Source organism: Mirounga leonina, unplaced genomic scaffold, assembly GCF_011800145.1.
Source record: "Mirounga leonina isolate KUSES-001 unplaced genomic scaffold, KU_Mleo_1.0 Mir_174, whole genome shotgun sequence".
Lineage (NCBI taxonomy): Eukaryota > Metazoa > Chordata > Mammalia > Carnivora > Phocidae > Mirounga > Mirounga leonina.
The window spans coordinates 68882074-68905379 of record NW_023270451.1 but is presented as its reverse complement, the minus strand read 5'-3'; the positions used below and the strand labels follow the sequence as shown (position 1 = coordinate 68905379).

General features: G+C 51.0%; 1 protein-coding gene across 1 annotated transcript; it reads right to left on the bottom strand.

Moving 5' to 3' along the window:
- Window positions 1-2135: 2135 nt before the first annotated feature.
- CPA5 (carboxypeptidase A5) lies at window positions 2136-18872 on the bottom strand. Its single transcript, XM_035020306.1, has 9 exons — window positions 18757-18872; window positions 17524-17605; window positions 16299-16433; window positions 6623-6721; window positions 5113-5214; window positions 3816-3917; window positions 3344-3454; window positions 2838-2928; window positions 2136-2143 (listed from the first exon to the last, which is right to left on the bottom strand). The coding sequence occupies exons 1-9, from the start codon at window positions 18870-18872 to the stop codon at window positions 2136-2138; spliced, it is 846 nt and encodes a 281-aa protein (XP_034876197.1).
- Window positions 18873-23306: the final 4434 nt, after the last annotated feature.

The window sequence follows — 23306 nt, the reverse complement described above, 5'->3', positions numbered from 1 at the left end:
TGCTTAAGTCCTGACCAAGGACTTAGAAAAGTGGGACTGCCTTCAGAGGAAACTCTAGGTCTCCAACCCTGGCTTCCCCGACAAGCGGCGACCCCTTCAAGCTGACCCCTCTCTGCCGACTGTCCACTGCCATGCCGAAGGCTTGGGTCAGTTGAGTGCTCAGACTGAGTATCTGCTCAAGCTTTGCCACAACCGTGGCCCCAGAAGCAACATGGACTTGGGGCCAGGAAAAGAGAGAATAGAGCCCCATAGCTGCCTGAGACTGGTCTGGGAGCCACAGATGTAAAGCGCCTTTGACAATTCTTCTTGGGGACCTCAGTTAGGGGAGAGGAGCTGAACTTCTATTTTGTTCACAAATTTAATTGGTTCCCATCTCCTAGATTCTTTGCTCTCCATCTCTTTCCTTCCTCTTACCCTCTTCTTGTGTCTTCTTCCCTTCCCCAAGGGCCATGTCATGGAGGGCTGGGCTGTGGGCTGGTCAAGATTTGTGGGTTAGGAACACATTTGGAAAGAGCCATCCCAGTTCCTCCTCTCATTCCTCCCTGAAATGACTGCAAACAAGCCTGAGGCCAAGGTCAGGGGTCACCCCAACTTCTGAAGCCTCCTGAGGATGCCAGAGTGCTCCCCTAGACCCTCAGGGCAGTGCGCTGGCTGGAGGGCTGGGGGGCTGGCCCAGGGACTAGTTGAGATGCTGCGCTAGGCTTGGAGCAAACCAGTGCTCTCCGGGGAGTGCAGGTGAGGGCAGCATGAGTGGGAGGGATGGTCTACAGATGACTCATTATGCAGCAATTAAATTAAGGCAATGATAAAACCATCAACAAAATCTTCCCGCCTGAGTCACCAACCCAGGCACACGCTATTTCTGTCCGCAGGCAGGCCCAGAGGCGGTTCTGTCACCGGGGAGTGCGTCCCCCCTTGGTCTGCTGGGTCCCGCCTGGGGTAGGGACCCGGGCTAGAAGGGGATGTGTCTGCAGGAAGCGAGGGTGAGGAGCAGCCCCACAGGCTGGACAGTGGCCCTGTTTGTTGTGTCTGCCGGGAGCTTCTGCACCTGCTCCACTTGATGAATGACAAACAGCAACAGATGAGCAGAGCGGGGGAGGCTGAGAGCTTTGTCTGCGTTTGCAGCCCACGCAGGGAAAGCGGTTCCCCTGCCAACGACCAGGTGGCTTTGCCCAAATATGGAGAAACACTTCAGACCATTAGTTCTGGTTTGAGCTAAGCAGCATAAACTAATCTTCCCCGGACCAAATGGGAATTAGCTGCCTGCCTCTCTCTGACGTTCACAGGCCAAGTCCGCTGAGCCTGCCTGTGTCACAAGCACCTGCGAATGGATTCATTAGCTATTTATTTTTCCTTCTCTGAAACTGTAATTTGTAGCAAAGGGAAATCTCTGGAAGGACATGGTAAATTATTAAAAGCAGTAATCTTTGGGTAGTGGGATTATGGGAGTTTTTTGTCCCCTCTGGGCTTTTTTTTTCCCCATACATTTTTTTTATATTGTGTATATACTGATTCCTCCCCCCTCCTGCCCCCTGTGGGGAAACACACAAAAGTTATTTTCCTTAAGAGATGATTTGTCTTTCTGCTAGCCAGTTTATCTTGGGGTCCGTGGGCACTCGCTTCAGCCGGTTCCGAAGGGCCCACATGGATGCCCACTCGGGGCAAGTGTCTGGTCATTTGGAGGTGAAAACACCCATTTTTACATGGTTGTGTTCCCTTACACAAGCAGCTACACACACAGCACCAGATTCTCAGACAACCCCCCCACACACACACCATGGGCTGAGAGCCTTGCTCTGGATGCTTCAGATGCTGATTTTTTCAATGAGAACCAACTGAAAGAAGCCAGATTTTCAAAGTGATGGGAAGATCTAGAATGTTCTATCTCATTGGTTTGGCCTCCCATCTGTGGATCTGCTTTTCAATAGCAATGACACTGTCTCCTTGGAGCCAAACTCCGACCCCCCACCCCACCCCACCCCAGTATAGTGGGTGCCACATCTGGAGCCTGAAGGCTGGGCCCATGCAACCTGTCCTGGCTAGACCTAGCATCCCACCCAACAAATTGCTGCATTCCCAGGATCCACATAATGGTCTCTAGGTTTTCTGGAGGCCTCAGTTTCCCCATCTAGTCCCTATTCTCCTGGTATGGTAAGGGAGATAATCCGGAATAACACCAAGGAACTTGGGAGGAAGCTGCCCACCTCTGCCTAGAACAGTATGACCCTGCAGACATGCACCAGCCCATCAGCCCAGGATTACAAAGCAACTAAGTCAAAAAATAAAAATCAGGCTCAAGTCAGAGTTGATGATAAGAAAGTGGCTTATTCTATATTAAAACTATTGTTCTGGCCTCCCCAAAGGGCAAATTTCAGGTCCTGGCTCTCAGGAAATGAGTTTGGAGGCATTTTCTTTTGGTGGGCTCCCTCAAGGGCTAGAGCGATTTGGGGGGGGGGGGGGGGCATAAAAACTGAGTTTTGAGCAACCAGCAAGCCCATCTTGTGTCTCTTGAAGGTACAACCCAAAGACTATCTGTACCTTCCCCTCCCATGTTTAGGATTTGGCCCCCGCAGTCCGCTCCCCGTGCAAGTAGCGTGTTCCCGTGTTTCCCACGGAGCCCGCACATATGCATATGCTGACCACGCATGCGCAGCCTCTCCCCGTATCGCACAGCCAATCCCAGGCATGTGCTTGCCGGTCCCCGGCCATGACTCACTGGCATTAGCTAACTACCCCGTTTCCCGAGGTATGCGTCCACATAACCTGACTGTGTGGGAGACGTGCCAAGGACCAAGTCCTCCTCCCGCCCTGCCCCCAAGTCCAGCAGACTGCCATACCTCCAAAGCCTGACTTCCAGTTCCTGTTAAGATCCACGCCAATGCAGAAGATTCCAGGTCTGGTGGACTTGTTCTTCCGCCACAGGCGGTTCTGAAAAAGCCCAGGGCAGGTGACATTCACCCCTTCCCCGGGGGTGGGAGCCTCTGACATCCCGGCCTAGGAAGGCGGGTCTGGCGGGACAGAGAGTGGCAAAAGGAAGGATCTCTAGGGCAGGCTGCGGCTGGCATGAGGATGGGCCAGGACGGCAGATCACCTTGTGGCTAAAGCCAGGATGTGGGGAGAGGCCCGAGGACAGGCGCAGGCTGCCGGCAGTGGCCTTCCGGGGTAGCAGGACAGGGGTGGAAGGGCAAGAGCCATAGCTGACCCGAGCCACCCGCCAGCCCCCAGGGAACCTCAGCTCAGCTTCCCAAAGCTGCAGCGACCTTTCCTGCATCCGTGCCCCCCCCTCCCTCCGCAGAGGTGACCCTGACCCTTACCCCTCTCCCTCCCTCCCAAATGCCCTCACCATGCTGTGGGTAAATGCAAAGCCATCAGGGTTGGTGACGATCTCCATGAAGATGTCCATGGCGTTCAGTATGTTTGTCAGGGTGCTGTCTTTGCCATATTCACTGACAATCTGCAAGGGAGGGCAGAGTGGGGCCGGGGGAGGGTTGGGAGGGATGGGAGGCGCTGCCGGGCTCTGCTCTAAGGTGGGTCAGGGCATTTGCACAGCCAGTGGCTGCAGGCAGGGGTGGCCATCAAGCCGTCAGATACATTCTTTGTGCAGAATGAAAAGCTTGGATTTTAAACAACCAGGAGGCAGAGGCTGGGTGTGGGCGCTGTGCTAAGAAGGGCAGAGCTCACGGCAACTGTTCCAAAGGACAGGAGGGGAGGGAGCCCCTGCGTTTAAACAAACCCAGTATAAATTTTCAACTGGAGACACCCCGAAATAGTCAAGTAGTCCCCACCCCTGCCCCACCCCCATCGTCTGTGCTGACCTTCTTGGCAGTCCAGATGCCAGTGGCGTGGGTGATCCACTCCCGGGAGTGGATTCCAGTGTCAATCCAGATGGCCCGGCGCTGAGAACCTCCAGTGCTGAACTGGGTAAAAGCACAAGGTCCCAAACAAGTTTGAACTGAGACAGCTGCAGGGCTGTCCCTAGGCTCCCAGGAGCAGGCCCCAGAGGTCTCCGCAGCGCCTGGGGTGGCGCTCTGGGCCCAGGAGGGGGACTGAATGCGCAGGTACTTGTGCGAGTCCACGAAGTGTGGGGGCCCTGGGACGCAGTGGGGCACGTGCACGTGGGGAGCCAAGTGATCCAGCCAGAAGCACAGAGCTTCCTTCGACTAGTGTTTCTCAAACTTTAAAGGGCACATGAATCCCCCAGGATCTCACTACCATGCAGACTCTCTGTCAGCAGGTGTAGGGAGGGGTCCAGGGTTGGGCATTTCTGCCAAGCTCCTGGGGATGCTGCTGCAGGTGCCAGGACCACACTTTGTGTAGTAAGGTCTCAGACAACATTAAAGGGAGAACACGCACAGCCCCCGGGGGAAATCAAGGCAGGGATAGAGGAGGTCACATCCCAAGGGAGAGGAGGACACTTGGCCCTTTGGAAGAGTCCCCCAGGGCAGGGTTGAGGGCAACAGTGCTCGTCTGCTCTGAGAGCTGGGTGTCAGGGGCCCTATGGGGTCCAACCTCCTAAGTGCCCTTTAGGGCACATGCTAAGAATTGTTTTCGGCGGGGGTGGTGGGGGGGCTTCACACTCCTACCTATCCTGCCTCCGCTCATGACCAAGGGCATTACGGCTGCCAACTTTGCTCAAACTCTGTTTCCAGCGGCCACTGGGAAGGGCTGGGAGGTCTCCCCACAGACTCAGGCCTATCTGAGGGGCTGCCTGAGCCAGATGACCTCAGTCATTTGGAAATGAGGCCTCTATTTACCTCTCTTCCCATTCAACAGATGAAGCAACCAAGGGAATAGGGAGAAAGCCGGCTCCCCCACATTCACATCCCAAGACCAGCGTGACATGACCGCCACCCTGCAGTTCCATCTCCTTTGCAAACCTCCCACCTACTTCCTGACTGAGGATATGCCAGGTCATCGCACGGTCGCCTGCCCATACCTACAAGGGTGGGGCCCTGAACACCACAACCCCAGAGCTGTGGGTCACCTCGGGGCAGGAGGATATACATCTTCTATGTCCCTACAACTCCCACCCAGCCATGACCCCACATGAGTTCAACCTCATGCCGGAAGCTCTCACTGTAGAGTCTAGTGGTCAACACCACCAGCTCTTACCTTCAGGACAAGAATGGACCGATTTTCAAAGCTGTGGCCAATCCGAATTTTTGAGACAATATCTGAATACTCAGTTACAAAGTTGTCCATCCAGCTATATATCTGCAAGGAATGACATCTATCAGATGGGCACTTAGGCAGGGAGGGGCAAACCCCAGGGTCTCCCCGGATATTCTCCCTCCCCCATTCCGCCCTGCTGAATGCTTTCCCACTTCCCTTGAGGATCTAAAAGAACCCAGATGGAGAACTGCCCAAATCAAAGACACCCACCAGGCCCAAGGCAATGAGCTGCGGTCGGCCTGGATTCGAAGGCCACTCACCACACCCAGAGCTAAGCCTTCGCGCATGATCACCCACTCAGTCCCCAGGGTCAGCCTGCAAGGCTCTCGCGGGGTGGAAGTTTCTCTCGCTTCCATTCGCTTGGCCCACTGAGTCCATCTGACAGACCCCACAGACCCTGCAGTGCTGTTACGGTCTTCTCGGCCCTTTTAGATTCTAAGCCCTCTGAATGTAATCATGGATATGAAAGTGTTTTAGAAAAGTGCTCATGATCTACCAATACACACTGACAGACCATATTAATCCCTTCCCTTCCTCTATCAATGTATATAACTGAATTACCAAATATATGGAAAAAAAATGGATCTTCTATTACAGGCCTTGTGAAACAGGGAGAGTAATGATGACAATCATAGAGTGGACAATACCAAAATCACCACATCCTTTACATGAAAATGGGACCTCAGGGCGCCTGGGTGGCTCAATTGGTTAAGCAACTGCCTTCGGCTCAGGTCATGATCCTGGAGTTCCAGGATCGAGTCCCGCATCGGAGTCTGTTTCTCCCTCTGACCGTCCCCCTTCTCATGTGCTCTCTCTCATTCTCTCTCTCAAATAAATAAAATCTTAATTAAAAAAAAAAAAGAAAAAGAATGGGACCTGAGCCTTGAGTTTCTTTCTGGACTGGGTGTCTCTGTGTTCTTTATAAACAAGTCACAGCTGGTCAAGCCTGCCCTAGCTGGCTGTCACTGTGATCAAGCATTTCCTCCAACCGAGGCAACTCTGTTCTACTCTACCAAGTGGCTCTCCAACGTGCCTGGCTTCCTGCTCCTGCTACACCCTGGCACCCACAGCTGGGGCCCCTTGACACCAGAAATGCTTGTGGAGAGGTCGAGACCCCTGAAACCCCAGCCCCAGTGTTGGCTATGGAGACGACACCACCTGCCAGTGACGTGTCCCTACCTCAGCGTCCTGCCTAGCAGGCCCATTACTCTGTCCTGTACCTGCCCCAGGCGGCACTGTTGAGCCACAGTTCTCTCTGAGTCCTCACTTCTGGACTTCTTGGAAGCTGACTCTTTCTGACAGGCTTTCACCCAGTGTCTGCTCTGCACTCCCCCAGTGTCGGCTCACACTCTCCCACAGACCTCAGTCTTTTATCAATCTCTGCCCGAGTCTGGAGACCCAGGGAGCCCAAAGGGACAACAGAGCCCAGAGCTTGACTGGGCAGACCTACCTCCTCCAGGGTGTGGTAAGAGGAGTAGCTGAAGCTACTGGTGCTGCGCTCCAGCCGGCGGGACTTTGCCATGGCTTCTCTCTCCTCATCCAGCAGCACCTAGGAGACAAGGGCACACACTGCTAGGGAAGGGGAGGACGGGGCCAGGCCCGCCTTCCCTGAGCCCTGCCTCAGCTGGCTGGGCACAAAGACAGCACCAACACAGGAGAGCGAGCCACCGTGAGTGTGAGCTGCACAACGGAAGGAGACGCCGGTTGCTAGGTGACTGCTTGGCAAGCCAGCATTCGTGCCGCCATTTCCCAAGTGAGCACAGGGTGAGGAGTCCGGAGAGCTGTGTTCCAAGTCTGCCGCCAACTTGCTGTGAGGCCTTGGCCTCAGTTTCATCAGCATGAACATTGGGACAGTGAGAACCTGCCTTGCCCATATCATAGGATAAATGTAATCATGGATATGAAAGTGTTTTAGAAAAGTGCTCATGATCTACTGGTCCTCCAGGAACACTGCTGAGTCAAGGCCCAAGCTGAACCATGTACTCCTGGAGGAGCAGAGGGCTCCCCTGACCCACAACAGCCACTCTACCCACAGGAAGTAGCCTAACAAGTGATGTCCAGGCCATCTGGAAAGCCAGCTGTGGACTAAGCGGGGCCAAATAATTATGGGATTAATGTGCCAATGGTCTTTTACTCACCTTCTCAACTGCCTCTCAAACATGAGTATAGGTGAGCCAAAAGCAATGTGCTTGGGTATCATTTGGAGTTGGTACTCAGTCCCCGCGTGCTCCTTCCCACTGACCACAGGGAAGGCACGTACTTGGATTGGATTGCCCTCCTACATCGTTCTGGGACACTTTTCCCAGCTTGGGACTCAGTGAGGTGGGCAGGTGCCCTTCACCCCAAGCTCATACCCTTATATTGGACAGAGACACCCCAGGATTCTGCGCTGACTTGCAGCATGGCAAGTGCCTGGGCCTCTCAGCTGTGAAGGCTGAAGACCTCCCCCCAGAGTCACCCCGGTTTGAGCTCTGCGACCCAGTAAGTCTTGGTGATGCCTTGCTTCAGGCCAAAGCATCCTTTTAGTTTACCAGGCATCCCTATCCTCATTATCTCAGTTGATCCGGTCAGATGACCAAATGACAGGGTAGGAATTAAGTATTCGTGTTTTAGAGATAAAGCAGATTGGAGAGGTGAAGGGACTCAGTGGCAAAGCCAATAAGGGGCAGAGGTGAGGTAAGAACCCAGATACCCTATTCCTAGCCTTGGGTTCCTTAAGGCTGGCTAGCTATCAAAACCCTAAGGCTAATAAGAATAATAAACACATATGTTATTTATAATATGCATGATAGACATATATATGCACACACATAGATAAACATATCTACAGGAATATAGAGTTGACCCTTGAACAATGAGAGGATTAGGGGCACCGACCCCCACACAGTTGAAAATCCACACATAACTTTTGACTCCCCAAAAACTTAACTACTAATAGCCTTCTGTTAACCAGAAACCTTACCAGTAACATAAACAGATGATTAACACATTATTTTGTATGTTATATGTATTATATACTGTATTCTTACAATAAAACAAGCTAGAGAAAAGAAAATGTTATTAAGAAAATCATAAGGAGGGTGCCTGGGTGGCTCAGTCAGTTTAGCCCCTGCCTTCGGCTCAGGTCATGATCCCAGGGTCCTGATATCAAGTCCCACATTGGGCTCCTTGCTCTGAGGGGAGCCTGCTTCTCCCCTCCCTCTGCCTCTCCCCCTGCTTGTACTTGCTCTCTCCCTCTCTCTGTCAAATAAATAAATAAAATCTTAAAAAAAAAAAAAAAGAAAAAATCACAAGGAGGGTTCCTGGGTAGCTAAGTCCATTAAGCATCCGACTCTTTGGGGGGCGCCTGGGTGGCTCAGCTGTTAAGCGTCTGCCTTCGGCTCAGGTCATGATCCCAGGGTCCTGGGATCGAGCCCCGCATCGGGCTCTCTGCTCAGTGGGAAGCCTGCTTCTCCTTCTCCCACTCCCCCTGCTGTGTTCCCTCTCTCGCTGTGTCTCTGTCAAATAAATAAGTTAAAAGAAAAAAAAAAGCATCCAACTTTTGATTTTGGCTCAGGTCATGACCCTGGGGTCATGAGACCAAGCCCGGTATTGGGCTCCATGTTCAGGGTGGAGTCTGCTTAAGATTCTCTCTCTCCCTCTGCCTCCAGTTGTGTTCTCTCTCTCTCAAAATAAAGAAATAAAACCTTTTTAAAAACAGAAATCATAAGGAAGAGAAAATACATTTACAGTATTGTACTGTATTTATATAAAAAAAAATTCATGTATTCCCACACAGTTTAAACCTATGTTGTTCAAGGGTCAACTGTATGCTTATCTCTGTGTGTGTGTGTGTGTGTGTTTACAGAGAGAGCAAGCAAAAGCAAATGTGTAAAATGTTAACAACAGATAAAAAGTCCATCATACCACTCTTGCAATTAAGAGGTGTTTTAAAATAATGAAAAAAGCAATACCCCGAGCACAGGAAAACATGACACTAAAATGTCAAAAAATACCAAAATGTAAACAATGCCTGTTAGAATAGAAAGATTATGATTTTAAGCCATTTTTAAATTTTCTCTATTTTTACATTTTGGCAACATGCTTATACTAAAATACATATGATCTTCTAAATGAATAAATAATACTAAAACAAAAATAAAAACCCCTAGTGGCTAAAACAAAGGAGCAGCCATGGACTCTGGCCTCCACCATCCCTGCTGCAGACGAGGCCACCGCCCAGTGACCACCTGCCGTCCCCCCCACCCCACCCCAGTCAGCTTGCTCACAACCCTCAAATTCGCAAATTTAAAAGTAGGACTGGAGAGCAATGCCTGGACCTCATTTTCTTTTCTTTTTGAGCACCGACTGCATGTTAGGCAATGGTGACTGCAATGTCTTCTGGCCAAACTGGCTGGGCTGGGCACATTCCTCCTTGGGCAAAGCTGGGATTACTGGTGGAGTGAGGGAAGGCTGGACGAGCCTTGATCTGGTTAACCAGGCACCACCCTGGGAAGCTCTAACAAAAGGGACTTGTCTTCTCCCAGGAACCCAACGGAAATCTCAGCAGCCCACCATGACCAATGCGTGCCCTGATGTCACTCTGGGCCGGGCGTGACCAGCTCTGGAGAGCGGCTGCAGGGGAGCAAGCAGGCTGGGTTGGTGCACCCGGAAGTCCCCCTCTGGCCCCACAGGAGAGAAGGGTCCGCACACCCGAATGCCTAGGGAACCGGTGGAGGGCCTGAGGCAGTGCGAGGGTGGAAGACAGGGAGGCGAAATTGGGAAGACAGGACCAGAGGACCCAGCTCTTCCCACAGACCCCCAGGGATGCCCACAGGGACACAGCTCCCACGAGGCTGTTCTTTGCTCCACAGAACAGCTTGGGGGCAAATGGGAAATCAGCACCGAACTGCAAATAACTTTCCAAACACCCTCACAGCCTTGTGAATGGAGACAAGACCCGCTTACAGATGGGGAATGCTCAGCCCTCACAGCTGGGCCCCAGTTCCAAGAACACTAATGTACCCTGGCCTGAAAACTACACAGATGTTTGCTCCCTTCACAGGGCCCAGGGAAGGAGACGGGAGAACTAAGAATGCAGTCTTGCCACGGGCTCAGGGAAGCCTAATTACAGCCCTGGCAGGCTTCTCAGAGAGAAAAAGAAACAGCTCACAAGTAAGCCATTTGCCTCCCTGGAAGCCATAACCTGACAAGGAAAGTAATACCTTGGTGTGAATTAATTTACGACAGGGGTAAGGAAGGATGGGAACACTGAGCAGAGAACAGCACCTCCAGGACGGAGGGGGGCAGGAGGCCGAGGGAGGCCCCGGAAAGGTGAGGTTGACGCCTGAAGGGAACCGGCACTCGGCGGCTGAACTCCAACCACAGACGCAAAATGGACGCGGCTCCGGGTAACAGCGGACGGGGAGCGTCTCACCCCCGACCCCCACCCCGCAGCCACCCCCCACTGTGACAGTGGCAGCCCCCTCTCCTCATATGCCCCTGCCCTTCTCTTGCAGGCCACTTCAAGGCGGGCCGCAACCGCAGTCCGTGCCTCCATGGCGGTGGCTACAGATCTGGGGTTCTCCGAATGGACCCCCTCCGAGCTCAAGGCTGAGTGGTGGCCCCACTGCCCAAAAGGCAAAGTTAAATCCACCCACGCCAACAACAAGGGCAACTGCTGAGGCCGCAGATGGCACAAGAGCAGAGAGAGTACAGGGCCTGTAGCCAGATTGTGTCAGGTTGAATCCTGACGCCATCACGGACGGGCAAGTCGCTCATCTCTCTGTGCCTCGGTTTACCAAAGTATTAATCTCTGTGTGCCTTCATAAAGCGGGGGTCATGTTATCACACGCTTGAGAACATTCTTTGGAGCGTTCTCGTGAGGATTAGAAGGGTTAATAGGTGTAAAGTGCTTGAACCGTTGCCTAACACTCAGCTATGAGGAGCAGGAGGAAGAAGGCGGGGCAATAGTCGTTCTGGGGGGCGACTCCCAGACTCTGTGGTGGAACAGTCATTACCAGGCATGACCAGGAACTCTGGAGTCCTCCAGAGAGAAGTGGTATCTGGAGGACTTGGATGGCAGATGGCCCCCATTAAGGGTCAGTCAGCAAAGGCCCGCCTTCCAGGACCAAGAGAAGGGCCAGGCCTTCTCTCCCTGCCCGCTGCCTCTCCCTCAGGCCCTTGCCCATGACTGCTGCTTTCCCCCCTTGCCTTCTCCTGCTCATCCGTGCCTGGCCTCCTCCCCTTTTAAGAGCTGCTGCCCAACCCCACCCCAGCCACCGTCATGGCCACTTTTTATGTCTTCTTTTCAGGGAACAGGTGTTTGTTGAGCACACACTGGGTACTAAAGATATGGCAGCCGAGGAAACAAAACTGCCTGCCTTCCTGGAGCTTACAGTCTGGCAGGGGAGACAGACAATAAGCAGCATAATTACATAAATTAGATAGGATATTAGAAGGTGGTAAGTGCCAAGGAGAAAAGTGAGGCAGTGGAAGGAGGGAGGGAATTGGGGAATGTAGGAGAAGGGTACTACTTAAAACAAGGTGAAAAGGTGACCTGTGAATAAGGTTTTGAAAGCAGTGAGGGAATAGGTCATGCAGATACCTGCAGAAACAGCATTCCAGTCGTAAGGACCAGGAAGGGCAAAGGGCCCTGAGGTATGAATCTAGTCAAGGGCTCTGAGCCAGGAACGGGTCAGGTAAGTTCAAGGAACATTAAGGAGGTCCAGGTGCCTGGAGCAGAGTGAGCAAGGGGGAGCAGTCGGTGATGTGGGAGTGGGGCATAGATCATGTGGCGCCTTGTAGCCATTTTAAGGACTTTGGCTTTTACTCTGAGTTGGGACGTCATTAAGGGTTTTAGGCAGAGAAGTGACATCATTGAATATAATATGTAATACTAATAATTTTAAAGGACCCCTCTGAATGCTGGTTTGAGACTGGGCAACAAGGAGGCAAGGGTGGAGTTGGGAAGAGCAGTAGAAAACTCCTGGAATAATCCAGGGGTGGGGCTGATGGTGCACTGGCCTGGGGTGGCAGCATAGAATGGTCAGATACATTTTTTTAAATTTTTTATTGTTATGTTAATCCCCATACATTACATCATTAGTTTTAGATGGGTCAGATACATTTTAAAGGGAGAGCTGATGGGATTTGCTGACGAACTGAATGTGGGATATGAGAAAGGAGTTAAGGATGACTCCAGGCTTCTTGTCTGAGTGACCAGAAGGATTGGCGTTGCCATTTCCTGAGACGGAGAAGGCTGTGGAGGAGCGGGTTGGGCAGGGGTGGCACTCAGTTTGGAACAGTAAAGTCTGAGATGCCCATTAGCTAAGCATGCAGGTGGTAATGCGGAGGAGGTGGTGGGATATAGGAGTCTAGGGTTCAGGTTGAATGTAGGAGTCAGGCTGGAGCTCTAAGTATGGGAATATTCAGGGGGCTGAAGGTATTCAACACCATGACCCTGGATGAAGGGATAGAAGAGAGGTCAAAGGACAGAGCTGGGAAACAGGAAAACAACATGAAAAGGAGCAGCCAGTAAGATGGGTAAGACAAGAGAGGGCAGTGTCCTGGAAGCCAAGACAGGACATGTTTCAAAAGAGGAGAGTGTGACCAGTTGTGCTGAAAGGTGAAAGAACAAAGGGCACTCAAAGTTGACCACTGAGGTGGACCTAGGAGCTGTGGGTGATGACACAGTTTTGGTGACATGAGGGGTGGACGGTCTGCCCAAAGAGAGGGATGGAGATGGCAAGTATAGCCCATATTTCCAGGAGTTTTGCTGTATGGGGAAGCAGAGAAATGGGGTGATAGATAGCTGGAGGTGGAGGGAAGGGATCAAGAGTAGATTTTTTTTAGGGCGGAAGAAATAACTCTATATTTGTATGCTAATGAGAATGATCCGGTGTTGGGGGGGGATTGGCAATACCCTAAACTGTGTTTTGCTCTAGATGCTCAGAGCACGGGTGGTTTTTGTTTTCTCCTTTGTGCTTTCCCCTATTTTCCAAATTATCTAACATGAATATTTATTAATTTTGTAATCAGAAAAAAGCCATTAAAATCCACAGAGCTGATTGCTCAAGTGAAGCTTTTCCATGGTGACTCATCCTAGAGAGAGAAAAAAAAAAAACTACACCAAAACCAAAGGGCTGAAAAAAAGGGGGAGGTGAAGAAAAATTAAATGCAAATAGAGCTCACTCGGAATCAGATAATTTCTTGCCTGGCCCACTGCAATTTCCTCAGCACCCTCCTTCCTGTCAGTCTCTCCCTGCTCCTGTCCCCAACTCAACATTGTCACTGTCAGAGGGATTTTTCTTAAATGCAAATCTGATCATGTCAGAGCCCTCCGATGGCTCCCCCACGATTTTTGGGATAAAATCTCGACCTCATCACCCAGCAGAGGATGCCCTTTGTGATCTGGTCGGGCCTCATCGCCAATCGGGGGCCCCCTTCCCCTCCCGGTCCCCCCCTCGCCTGCTCTTCAGCCGCACCGTAATTACTGCCTTCTGAGAGCCGCGTGTCCTCGCTCCCATAGCAACCTGCTGCACTCCATCAGCACACTCATCCACTCCATTGTAATCACTAATTTACTCCCCTCCACTCCCCACCCCCATGACACCGGCGCCCCTGGATACAGGACCAGAGTTCTTATCTTTGTATTTCCTGCACCTCGCACACAGTAGGTATCTCTGCACCAGTGGGTGGAATGAATGCATCCACCTCTTCTACCTCTCACAGCCCCCTGATCACAGCTGGGGGGCGGGGGGGGGGCACTTCCCTTCCTCAAAAATCTCCAGGGCCTCTGGCCAAAGTAAAAGCCTGCACCAAGGTTTTTCCCTCTCCCTCTCAGCCTGGTGGTGTCCAGCAAACACACCTCCACTTCTTTCCTTCCCCCGCATCCATTAATTCAGCTAAAATTTATTAAGCCCCAACCGAGTGGCAGGTGCTCTCGTAGGTGCTAGGGTATAAAGACAGACAGGGGCCTGATCCTGGACCTTGAGGGGCTCAGGAGAGGGGGCTCTGGAGACAAAGACCAACATAATAGCAAGGTCTCTGTCTGGGCATGCTCTTTCTGAACCTGCCAATAGAGTAATTGCTGCGACAGTTGAGGGCCCACCGTGCAAGAGACACTATGCCAAACACCGCGGCTGAGAAGGTTCGGAAGATTCGGAAGAAATGCGGCCTGTGCATCAATAACTGAAACATAAGGCTGGAGGCCAACAACCTGAGTGGTGCAAAGCCTTCCCCTCCTGTTAGCACCTCTGAGCTTTTCTCCTCCTGGACACTCTCCCCCTCATCACCACAAATCAACTCAACACAGCAGCCTCCCCCAGGGGCCCCCTGCTCCCTCTAATCCACAATGGGATCTTAAGTATGACCATCAGAGCTTGATGCAGTGCAGACAGAGGGAGTTGTTGGTGAAAATCCTGCCTGGCTGGGTGAGGGCTGAGAGTCCAGGGCATCTTACTAAAAGGGAGTAAAAAGCATTATCCCCCTCCCATCCCCCCCTCCCCGAGGGATTCCAGGCCCAGGATGACAGGAGAGGACAGGCTGAGGAGAATGGGGACGACAGCCCCAAAGGAACCAGTGGGCAGGCTCAGAGGTGCCTCTGGGGCCATTCCCGATGTGCAGAAATCAACAGAAAATTTTGAGAGACCTCTTCATATCTGTTTGCCAAATGCTGCGGGGTTTCCAGGGCGCGGCAGAAAGCAGGGAAACGCAAACTTCAAAATTCAGGCTTGGGCTAAAGATGAGAAGTGAGTGCTATTTCTTTTTTTTTTTTTTTTCCCTTTTTTTTTTTTTAAGATTTATTTATTTATTTGAGAGAGCGAGAATGAGAGAGAGAGAGAGTACATGAGAGGGGGGAGGGTTAGAGGGAGAAGCAGGCTCCTTGCTGAGCAGGGAGCCTGATGCGGAACTCGATCCCGGGACTCGATCCCGGGACTCCAGGATCATGACCTGAGCCAAAGGCAGTGGCTTAACCAACTGAGCCACCCAGGCGCCCGTGAGTGCTATTTCTTTTGATGTGGCACCCTGTCTCGTCTGCGGGAGTTCCCCATTTTGGTTTGTGGGGGATTAATTAGAGAAAGAGCCCACCCCTCCACGCTGAGCAGCAAACACATGTGCCTGATGAGGGATAAAGGTCTTTGAATGGACCTAAGTGGCCCAGCCCTGTGGTCGCCTGGGAAAGGGACGTTCCTAATGCGTTTATCCCCTGGCATGTGGTGTCAAGTGCGTGCAGCCGGGAGACTGGGTTCCCATACTCCCAGCCCTCAGAGATGAGCTGTATCACAGTGTGGCTGGGGAGGAATCTAGGTGGCTACGACTCTACAGGCCCCCAACAGCATCTGCAAAGGGGTGCGGCCAGAGAGGCCTAACCAGCACGTGGTGCCCCCAAGAACTGCTGTAGGAAGGAGGCTCCCTGGGACATCCGTGAAGACAGAACAGTGGAAATAAAATGTCATGACGTTCAGAAAAGACACTGTAAGGTGCGCTGACCAGCGGGGGTGGGGAGCTTGGCATGGCCGGGAGGGAGGGTCCCTCTGCCCTACCCGAGGGCGGGTCTGCAGCCACCTCTCCCAAAGCTATTGCCCTGGGAGCGTCCTGCCTGGGAGAGGTGCCCAGGACTGAGAGCACTGCGGTCCTGGTGTTGGGAGGGAAACCACAGAGGGCCCACAGTTAGGTTTCTTTCACCTCTTGCCACTTCTCTGGAGTGAAGGAACTCTCTGGTACTGGATGGCTGAGACACCGTAAGGACAGGAGGGACAGTCGGAAAAGCCAAGGGAGGCATCCAGAGCTGCCTTCTCCTCGTGCCTAGGAAGACCTGAGCTACCTCCTCCTGCTCCCCTCCTCCTGGCTCTCCTCCTTGGCCGTCGTGAGCTGCGAATCCCTCCCCAAGAGGACTCGCCCACAAGTGGCCGCCATTACCACACCAGGAGACCCTCCCCCTGGGGACTCTGTCCTAGATTTAAATATTCTCTGAGAAGTGTGAGCTTTCATTCCTTCCACAGCCACTTCACAAGAATGCAGATGGAACTCTAGAAACAAGATGTCCACTGTTAGCCCTGGCTTGTTTTCCTCCGTGTTGGGCCCAAACCAGAAAGGCATGGGGAAAGGGGGCCCCTAGCCGCAGCCCTGGGGCAGGACCTCACCTGGATGTCCTTTATCATGATGCTGTAAGCAAGGCCGTGAGACTCCAGGTAAGCTTTGATGTCTTTCAGTTCCGAGAAAGGAACTCTCATATCCACAGGGAGGCTGGGCCGGGCTGGGCTACGCCAGAAGTCCACCTTGGTCACAAAGGAAAGGAAAATAGACCCATTTATCACGTGTCCTTACTCACCATCCTCTAGGCACCTTAGGGAGCCAGGTGATCATCTTCTCTTACACGGTTAAAAGGGCCCCAGTTCCAAAATGAAAACCCTAAGGCCAAGCAGAAAGACAGGGGCAAACAAACCAAATCCCCGAGCTGAGCTCCCCTCCATAATTCCAAGCACCTTCATCTCTCAGCCTCCCCCACACACTGCAACTTCACCTGGACCCCAAGAGCCCTACACAGTTGCTAAAAGTGAGACAGCTCATCATATGGGACATGAACATGGACAAGAACCCTGGTCAGAAGAGGGAGGCATCACTGCCCCCAAGCCCCGGAGAGGTGGGAGGCACCCAATCTGGATTCCCATGTCATCCAAATTTCCCAGTTTGTAAAACGGAGAGAACTGTTATAAAGTGTTGTGCGTCTTGGGAGAGAGGGGTACTCAAACAAATAGGGACAAGGGCTGCGGGCCACCTCCAGAAATATCTGGTTGTTTCAACGGCCCTCCAACAATACCCTTCTATTCTAACAGTTGAAGAAAATGTTTTCCATCGTGGAATACTTGCAGAGGACAATGTTCTTGGAAACAAATCCTCAGCCTGACAGGGACGAACCCAAATAAAACACAGGTTTGCCAAGCTAAGCCATTTCAGTTGGGAAACAGATGTGTCCAGGCTGCACTCGGCATGGCGTCCCACCCAGGGACCTATGTGCCTCCCGTGTGGCTTTGGGACATCCCAGTCACTTGCGAAGTGGCCCCTGACGGGGTCTGCTCAACAGCCCCCCATCTAGGACAGAGGAGAAAGCCAAGAAGGGCCACCCAACCTTCTGGGCGAGTGTTCCCAACCCTTCCTGAAGAGGAGCCGCATGTGATTTTCCACAGTGCTGTGCTCTTTGGCAGAGCTGTCTGGCGGGCAGGCTTGGGGTGGGGGGAGCAGGCGAGGGGGCCAAAGTTATAAACCTTCCCCCCAGGAAAAAAAGTAGATATGCCAATAATTTTACATACAGTGCAAGTCACTATAAGAGAGTGCACCACGTGTTCCTCAGCTCTGAGGAGTCCTCACCTTCTGGGGCTTCAGGCCCTCCAGATCCCTGAGAACTGAAAGCTGCTTCTCATTTTTAGCCAGAACTCGAAGAACCTGGTCTCTGGAAAGACACAGGGAGGGCAGAGGGAGCTGCGGAGAGGGCTTCCTGGAAGGCTGGGCTGCTTGGAGGAGGTGGAATGAGAAGACACCAGGCCAAGGGCACCTGGTGGGAAGGCTGGGAGGCCAGAGGACCCTGAGCAGAAGGACGCGTAGCTCCGGGAAGCACACAGTCCTTCAGCCTGGGATAGGGGCCGCTCCAGCCTGAGGACAGACCACCTAAGGGACTAAAGAAAGCCTGGCAGAGCTCCTGATGAACCCAGCGCCAAGACGGGGGAGGAAGTACGGGAAAGGAACTGCGGGGAATGGAGGAGGGCTGGAGAACAAAAGGAATGAAGGGGAGAAAGGCATAGATCCAGGGGACAGGGGAGACCAACTGTGGCCCCAAGTGCTCTTCATACAAGGACCCGGGGCCGTGGTCTGTCAAACCCTGGGCCTTCTCAGGCCTTCTCTCAAGAGCTTGAGGACACAGAAGGGGAGATCAGCCTCACGCTACCTTTTGGGAGGAAGCTGAGCCCCTTCCCATCCTGCTGGAGGAGCTGTGACCTCCGGGGTCTGCTGCCTGGGATGGCGCCGGCTCCCTCCTTGGCTGGCTCAGATATCAGGGAGGATGAAGGCCCTCACTAACCCCCTCTCTGATCACCACTATGGACATACCATGTAGTCACCTTGCATGATCTTTGGGAGGCTGAGAAACAGGTCCCTAGAGGGCCTGGTGTGAGACACTAGGGCTTCTTGTTATTCACAGGAGGACAATACTGCATCCCTAGGGCAAGGAGACATAGTCTTCTGGCGGTTACTAACTTCTTTAAGAATCAGAGGAAAGTTATAAACCTTCCCCCCAGGAAAAAAAGTAGATAGGCCAATAATTTTACATATAATCAAGAATCAGGGGATTCGTGGAGCCCTGAAAGCTTCCCCATGGGCCACAATTAAGAACTCACGTGGGGAGGGACAATAACACAGCTGCTTGTCCTGCCCTTGAGCATGGGCATGGGAGATTATGGACCTGAATGGAACTGAGGGCCCAAATCCCTCCACTTTGGCCAGGTCCCAGTAGGATAGCCACCTCCCCTCGCTGCCCCCCCCACACACACACCTGGTCCCCAAGCTCTCCACAGCCACCACCCCCCACACGGTGGAACAGCCACTCACCCTGTGAAATTCATTTGGCCCAAAGCTGCTGCCAGAATAAAGCTGAAGACCAGGAGCGTCCACCTGTCCACAGGGGATGGGCCAGGGCCCACGCCTCCTCCAGGGGCGCCCTGCATGCTTCTTCCTTCAGGCGAGCTTCAGGGGCCTTCCTCGTGGGCAGGCATGGCCGAGGCCTCCAGACCACGCGGCACCTAAAGGCCGGCAGGCCCGGCCTGAGAACAGGCGTTAGGTTCTCTCGGGGGAGACCCAGCATGTGACTCCCACGCGCAGGGCCTGGGGAGAGCTAGGGCTACCCCTCCCCACTGCCAGGCAAATCCCCTCCTGGGAAGAGGAAAGGGGGAAAGAGAAGACAAGGCTCTTGGCTTTCTTTCCTCCCTGGAGGTTTGCTGGGCCAGCCTCTGGTGAACATCAAATCCTCCATCTCCGCAGAAAGATGAGAACAGTTAGAGGCCCAAGGAAATCACTCCTTTCCTCCCTCTTCATGGAACGTTTTCCTTTTGCTCTCCTTCTCCCTCCCCATCCACTCACACTTCCCCTGGGCCACGTCCTCCTCACACATAAGGGTGTGGACGCCACGGAAAGAACGCTGGGTTTAGAGACAGAGGCCTCCTGCTCACTTCCTGTCTAAAAGACTGAGGGCAACTGCCCTAATCTCTCTAAATCTCAGTTTACTCCTCAGGAAAATAGGGTTAATAATACCTCCCCTCCCTACCTCACAGGGGTTTGGGGGGGTATTAGATGAGACAACTTGGGTGAACTGGCTTGGCCAAGCCTGCAAAATAGAACATATTATTATTTCAAGAGCATTAACGCTTAGTCACAGCTGCGTCTTAGGTCAGGACGTGAGTTGCAGCAGGCAGAAGGGGGACAGAAGGGAACGGAGAGGGGAACCAAGGAAAGAGACACATAGCATGAGAAGGAATTCGGGGAAGCCGCCCTTTCCTCTATCTTCAGCCGGTCGCCGGTAGGCTGGTGCAGGTGGTGCATTGTCTGCTAGACACCAAGGTCACTGCGAGCATTATGGTTCTCGACAGACAGCAGAGTCAATTTCTCGGTCCTGCCGAAGCCCCACACAGCCCCCTTTATGGTCTGGGAAGAGCGGGAATAAAGCCGAGGCCAGCACACAAAGCAGTCATATTGGAAGGAGAGAGTGAAAGATGATGCCTGAATGGTAAATGAATCTAACAGAAAATCCACAGGAGGCCGAGGAAAAGCAGAGACTAAATCCAACAAAGTTGTTCAGCAGAGGACGTCAACAAAAGGCCACTTAACTGTCACCGGCGATTCTCAGAAGCCCCCCTCCCCATCCATCCTTTCCCAGAATGGCCAATTAACTGGCCATGTGTGCAGAGAGGGGAGCTCTTTTATTGACAGAATGCCCTGCTCCCACACCCCGCCGGACCTACTCCATTATTTCGTGGTTCAGCTGTTCAGACATGCCAAACTCTCCTAGAACCCTGGCTTTGGGAACTCTCAGACAGAAACATTAGCAAAGGGTTTAAGGACCTAGAAAAGAAAGCAATTAGGCTTTCCACCCAAGTAACATTCAGCTTTAGTAGACATAGGAATAAAAGAGCGTACTAGTAAACAATAGCTCAGGAATTTAAAAGAAAAAAACGTGGGATGGTGCTAGTCACCAAAAGTACCCAGCATCTTCTTGTTCAAAAGCATCATTTAAGTCACTAATAATAAGACAACTATCCCTGTCTTTTTGGTTTAGGGGTGGGGAGAGAGGGAGAGAGAAAGAAAGATCGAGCGAGAGCAAGAGCAAAAGAGAAAGAGAGAGAAAGAGAGAAGGGCACTTCAGAATTCTTGAGAACTCTATGGCAGCCCTTCCAATAGAACTTTCTATGATAATGGAAATGTTCTATGTCTGCACTGTCCAATGGGATAGCCACTAGCCACTTGAAAGGTGGCCAGTGTGACTAAGGAATTGAATTTCTTATTTTATTTAATTTTAATTAATTTCAATAATTTAAATAGCCACATGCAGCTAATGGCTATCACATTACACAGCATAGTTTTGTGGGAATTCACCAGCCCTACAGCAGTTGCCTCCAATGGCTGGACTAGAAGCAGAAACACACAGCTCTGCTTGACTTAATACCTAATATTGGCTTCTCACTCAAAATTAATTATTCATCTAATCATTTACTCAATAAATGTCTACTGAATATCTGCTATGTGCCAGGCACTTGCCAAGGTGTGGGAATAAAACAGAGAGCAATAACAGACCTGGCCCTTAGATTTCTAATGGGGTAAGTAGACAATTAATTTAAAGAGCATGCAAATAATTGTAAAAATATAGCTGGTGTGTGTGCCACAGTATGCCATGAGGAGAGGTACCATGGACTCCATACTGACTGAGGAGACAGAGTATTCTGAAAGAAGTTCTGTTGGAGGACTTTTATCTCCTGCAGGTGGGGGGTTTAGATCCCCAAACAGTCCTCCTGCCCACGTGAAACAACTAAAATGCTGGATAACATATTTTCAATAACTTTTAAAAGGTATCACTGAGTTGGCATGAGAGTAAGAATCTAAAGATCTCAAAAAGGAGTAAAAGCCAGACACCTCAACGGTAAACAGATTTTCCCCTGGAAGAGTTCTCTCAAGCCCAGTTCCTGATCTTCCTCCTAGGAGAATATACCTAGTATCTAGGGTCATTTTCCTTCTGCTCGAAGTAGATCTTTTGAAACTTTCCTTTAGTGATGTTCTCTGTTTTTATTTGTTTGAAAGTTTTATTTTGCTTTCGTTTTATTTATTTATTTATTTATTTATTTAATTTGTCAGAGAGAGCACAAGCAGGGGGAGCGGCAGACATAGGGAGAAGCAGACTCCCCGATGAACAAGGAGCCTGATGTGGGGCTCAATCCCAGGACCCTGGGATCATGACCTGAGCCAAAGGCAGATGCTTAACCGACTGAGCCACCCAGGCATCCCTCATTCTTTTTTTTTTTTTTTAAGATTTATTTATTTATTTGGTGGGAGGCAGGGAGAGAGCACAAGTGGGAGGGGTAGGGAGAGGGAGAGAGAATCTCAAGCAGACTCTGTGCTGAGTGCAAAACCCAAAGTGGGGCTCACTCGATCTCATGACCCTGAGATCATGACCTGAGCCAAAACCAAGAGCAGGACATTTAACCTACCACACCACCCAGGCACCTCTATTTTGCTTTCATTCTTAAAATAGTTTAACTGGGTATCCATTCCAGGTTGATTATTGTTTTACTCTCAGCACATTGGAAACATCTCCCACAGTCTTCTGGCTTCCATTTTTACTGTTAAAATGTAATTGATTAGTCTAGTCACTGTTCTTTAGCAGGTGATCTTTTCTTATCCCTGGTTGCTTTGAAGATCTTCTTGTCTTGGATGTTCTGCAGTTTATCTTCATGTACTTATTCTTCAACTATCCCAAATAGATCTAGAGATGCAAAGTAATTGCAGTCAAAAGCACAACAGTTCCCACAAAACTTCACGAGCTGATAAAAGTATATACGAAAAAACACAAACAAACACAATCCTAAGAGTCGAGATAATCCTGAAAACAAAGTGGGAGGACTTTCTACATGACACATTAAAACGTATTATAAAGCTATAGTAATTAAGACACTGTAGTATATTGGCACAGATAAATAGAGCGCAGAAACAAACCCAAGCATATTTGGAAACTTCCTTTTTTGCAGACTTGGCATAGCAGATCACTGTGAAATAGACGGACTATTCAATATATGTTTCTGGGATGATTGTAGATGTAGATGGAAAAAATGGAATTAAATCCCTATTGCACCACACATAAAAATCAATTCCAGGTAGATTAAAATGCTCACATGTATAAGGCAAAACTGTAACACATTTGGAAGACAATATAGAGAATATTTTCTGAAGTTGGGATGGGGAATAATTTGGGTAAATAAGACATAAGGAAAAAAAGAACATAAAGATTCCCATAAAGGGCAAGATGGATAAAATCAACAAAACTAAATTAAATTTTAAGAACTTCTGTTCTTAAGATCCTTGACAGAGAATAGAAAGCCAACTTCAGGGACGCCTGGGTGGCTCAGTCAGTTAAGCGTCAGCCTTCAGCTCAGGTCATGATCCCAGGGTCCTGGGATCCAGCCCCATGTCAGGCTCCCTGCTCAGCGGGGAGCTTGCTTCTCCCTCTCCCACTGCTGCTCCCCCTGCTTGTGTTCTCTCTCTCTTTCTGTCAAATAAATAAATAAAATCTTAAAAAAAAAAAGAAAGCTGACTTCAAACTGAGAAGATATATTTACAATACATAAAACCAGTAAACTACTGATAACCATGATATATAAAGAACATCTGTACATTAATTTTTTTTAAGGAGTAAAACATATGCAAGGCCATTTCATAGAAGAGCACTCACAAGTGATCTCTGTCAACCACTCCTGGTGGAAGTTTAAATTGGTGAGATTACCACCAACCGTTGTTACCTAGTGAACTTGAAAAGGTACCACATGCCCTATGCCCTGACAATTCCACTCCCACCTATGCGGCCTGGAGAAACTCTTGCTCAGGGGCACCAGCTATATGGA

What these genes read in the sequence shown, in the direction of transcription:
- CPA5 (XM_035020306.1), bottom strand. Translation starts at nt 18,872, where the DNA reads ATGCAGGGCGCCCCTGGAGGAGGCGTGGGCCCTGGCCCATCCCCTGTG. An exon ending in AGGGCCTGAAGCCCCAGAAG is followed by an intron (nt 16,434 to 17,523) that starts GTGAGGACTCCT and finishes TTTGTGACCAAG; the next exon opens with GTGGACTTCTGGCGTAGCCC. An exon ending in TTGCATTTACCCACAGCATG is followed by an intron (nt 2,929 to 3,343) that starts GTGAGGGCATTT and finishes GGGCTTTTTCAG; the next exon opens with AACCGCCTGTGGCGGAAGAA.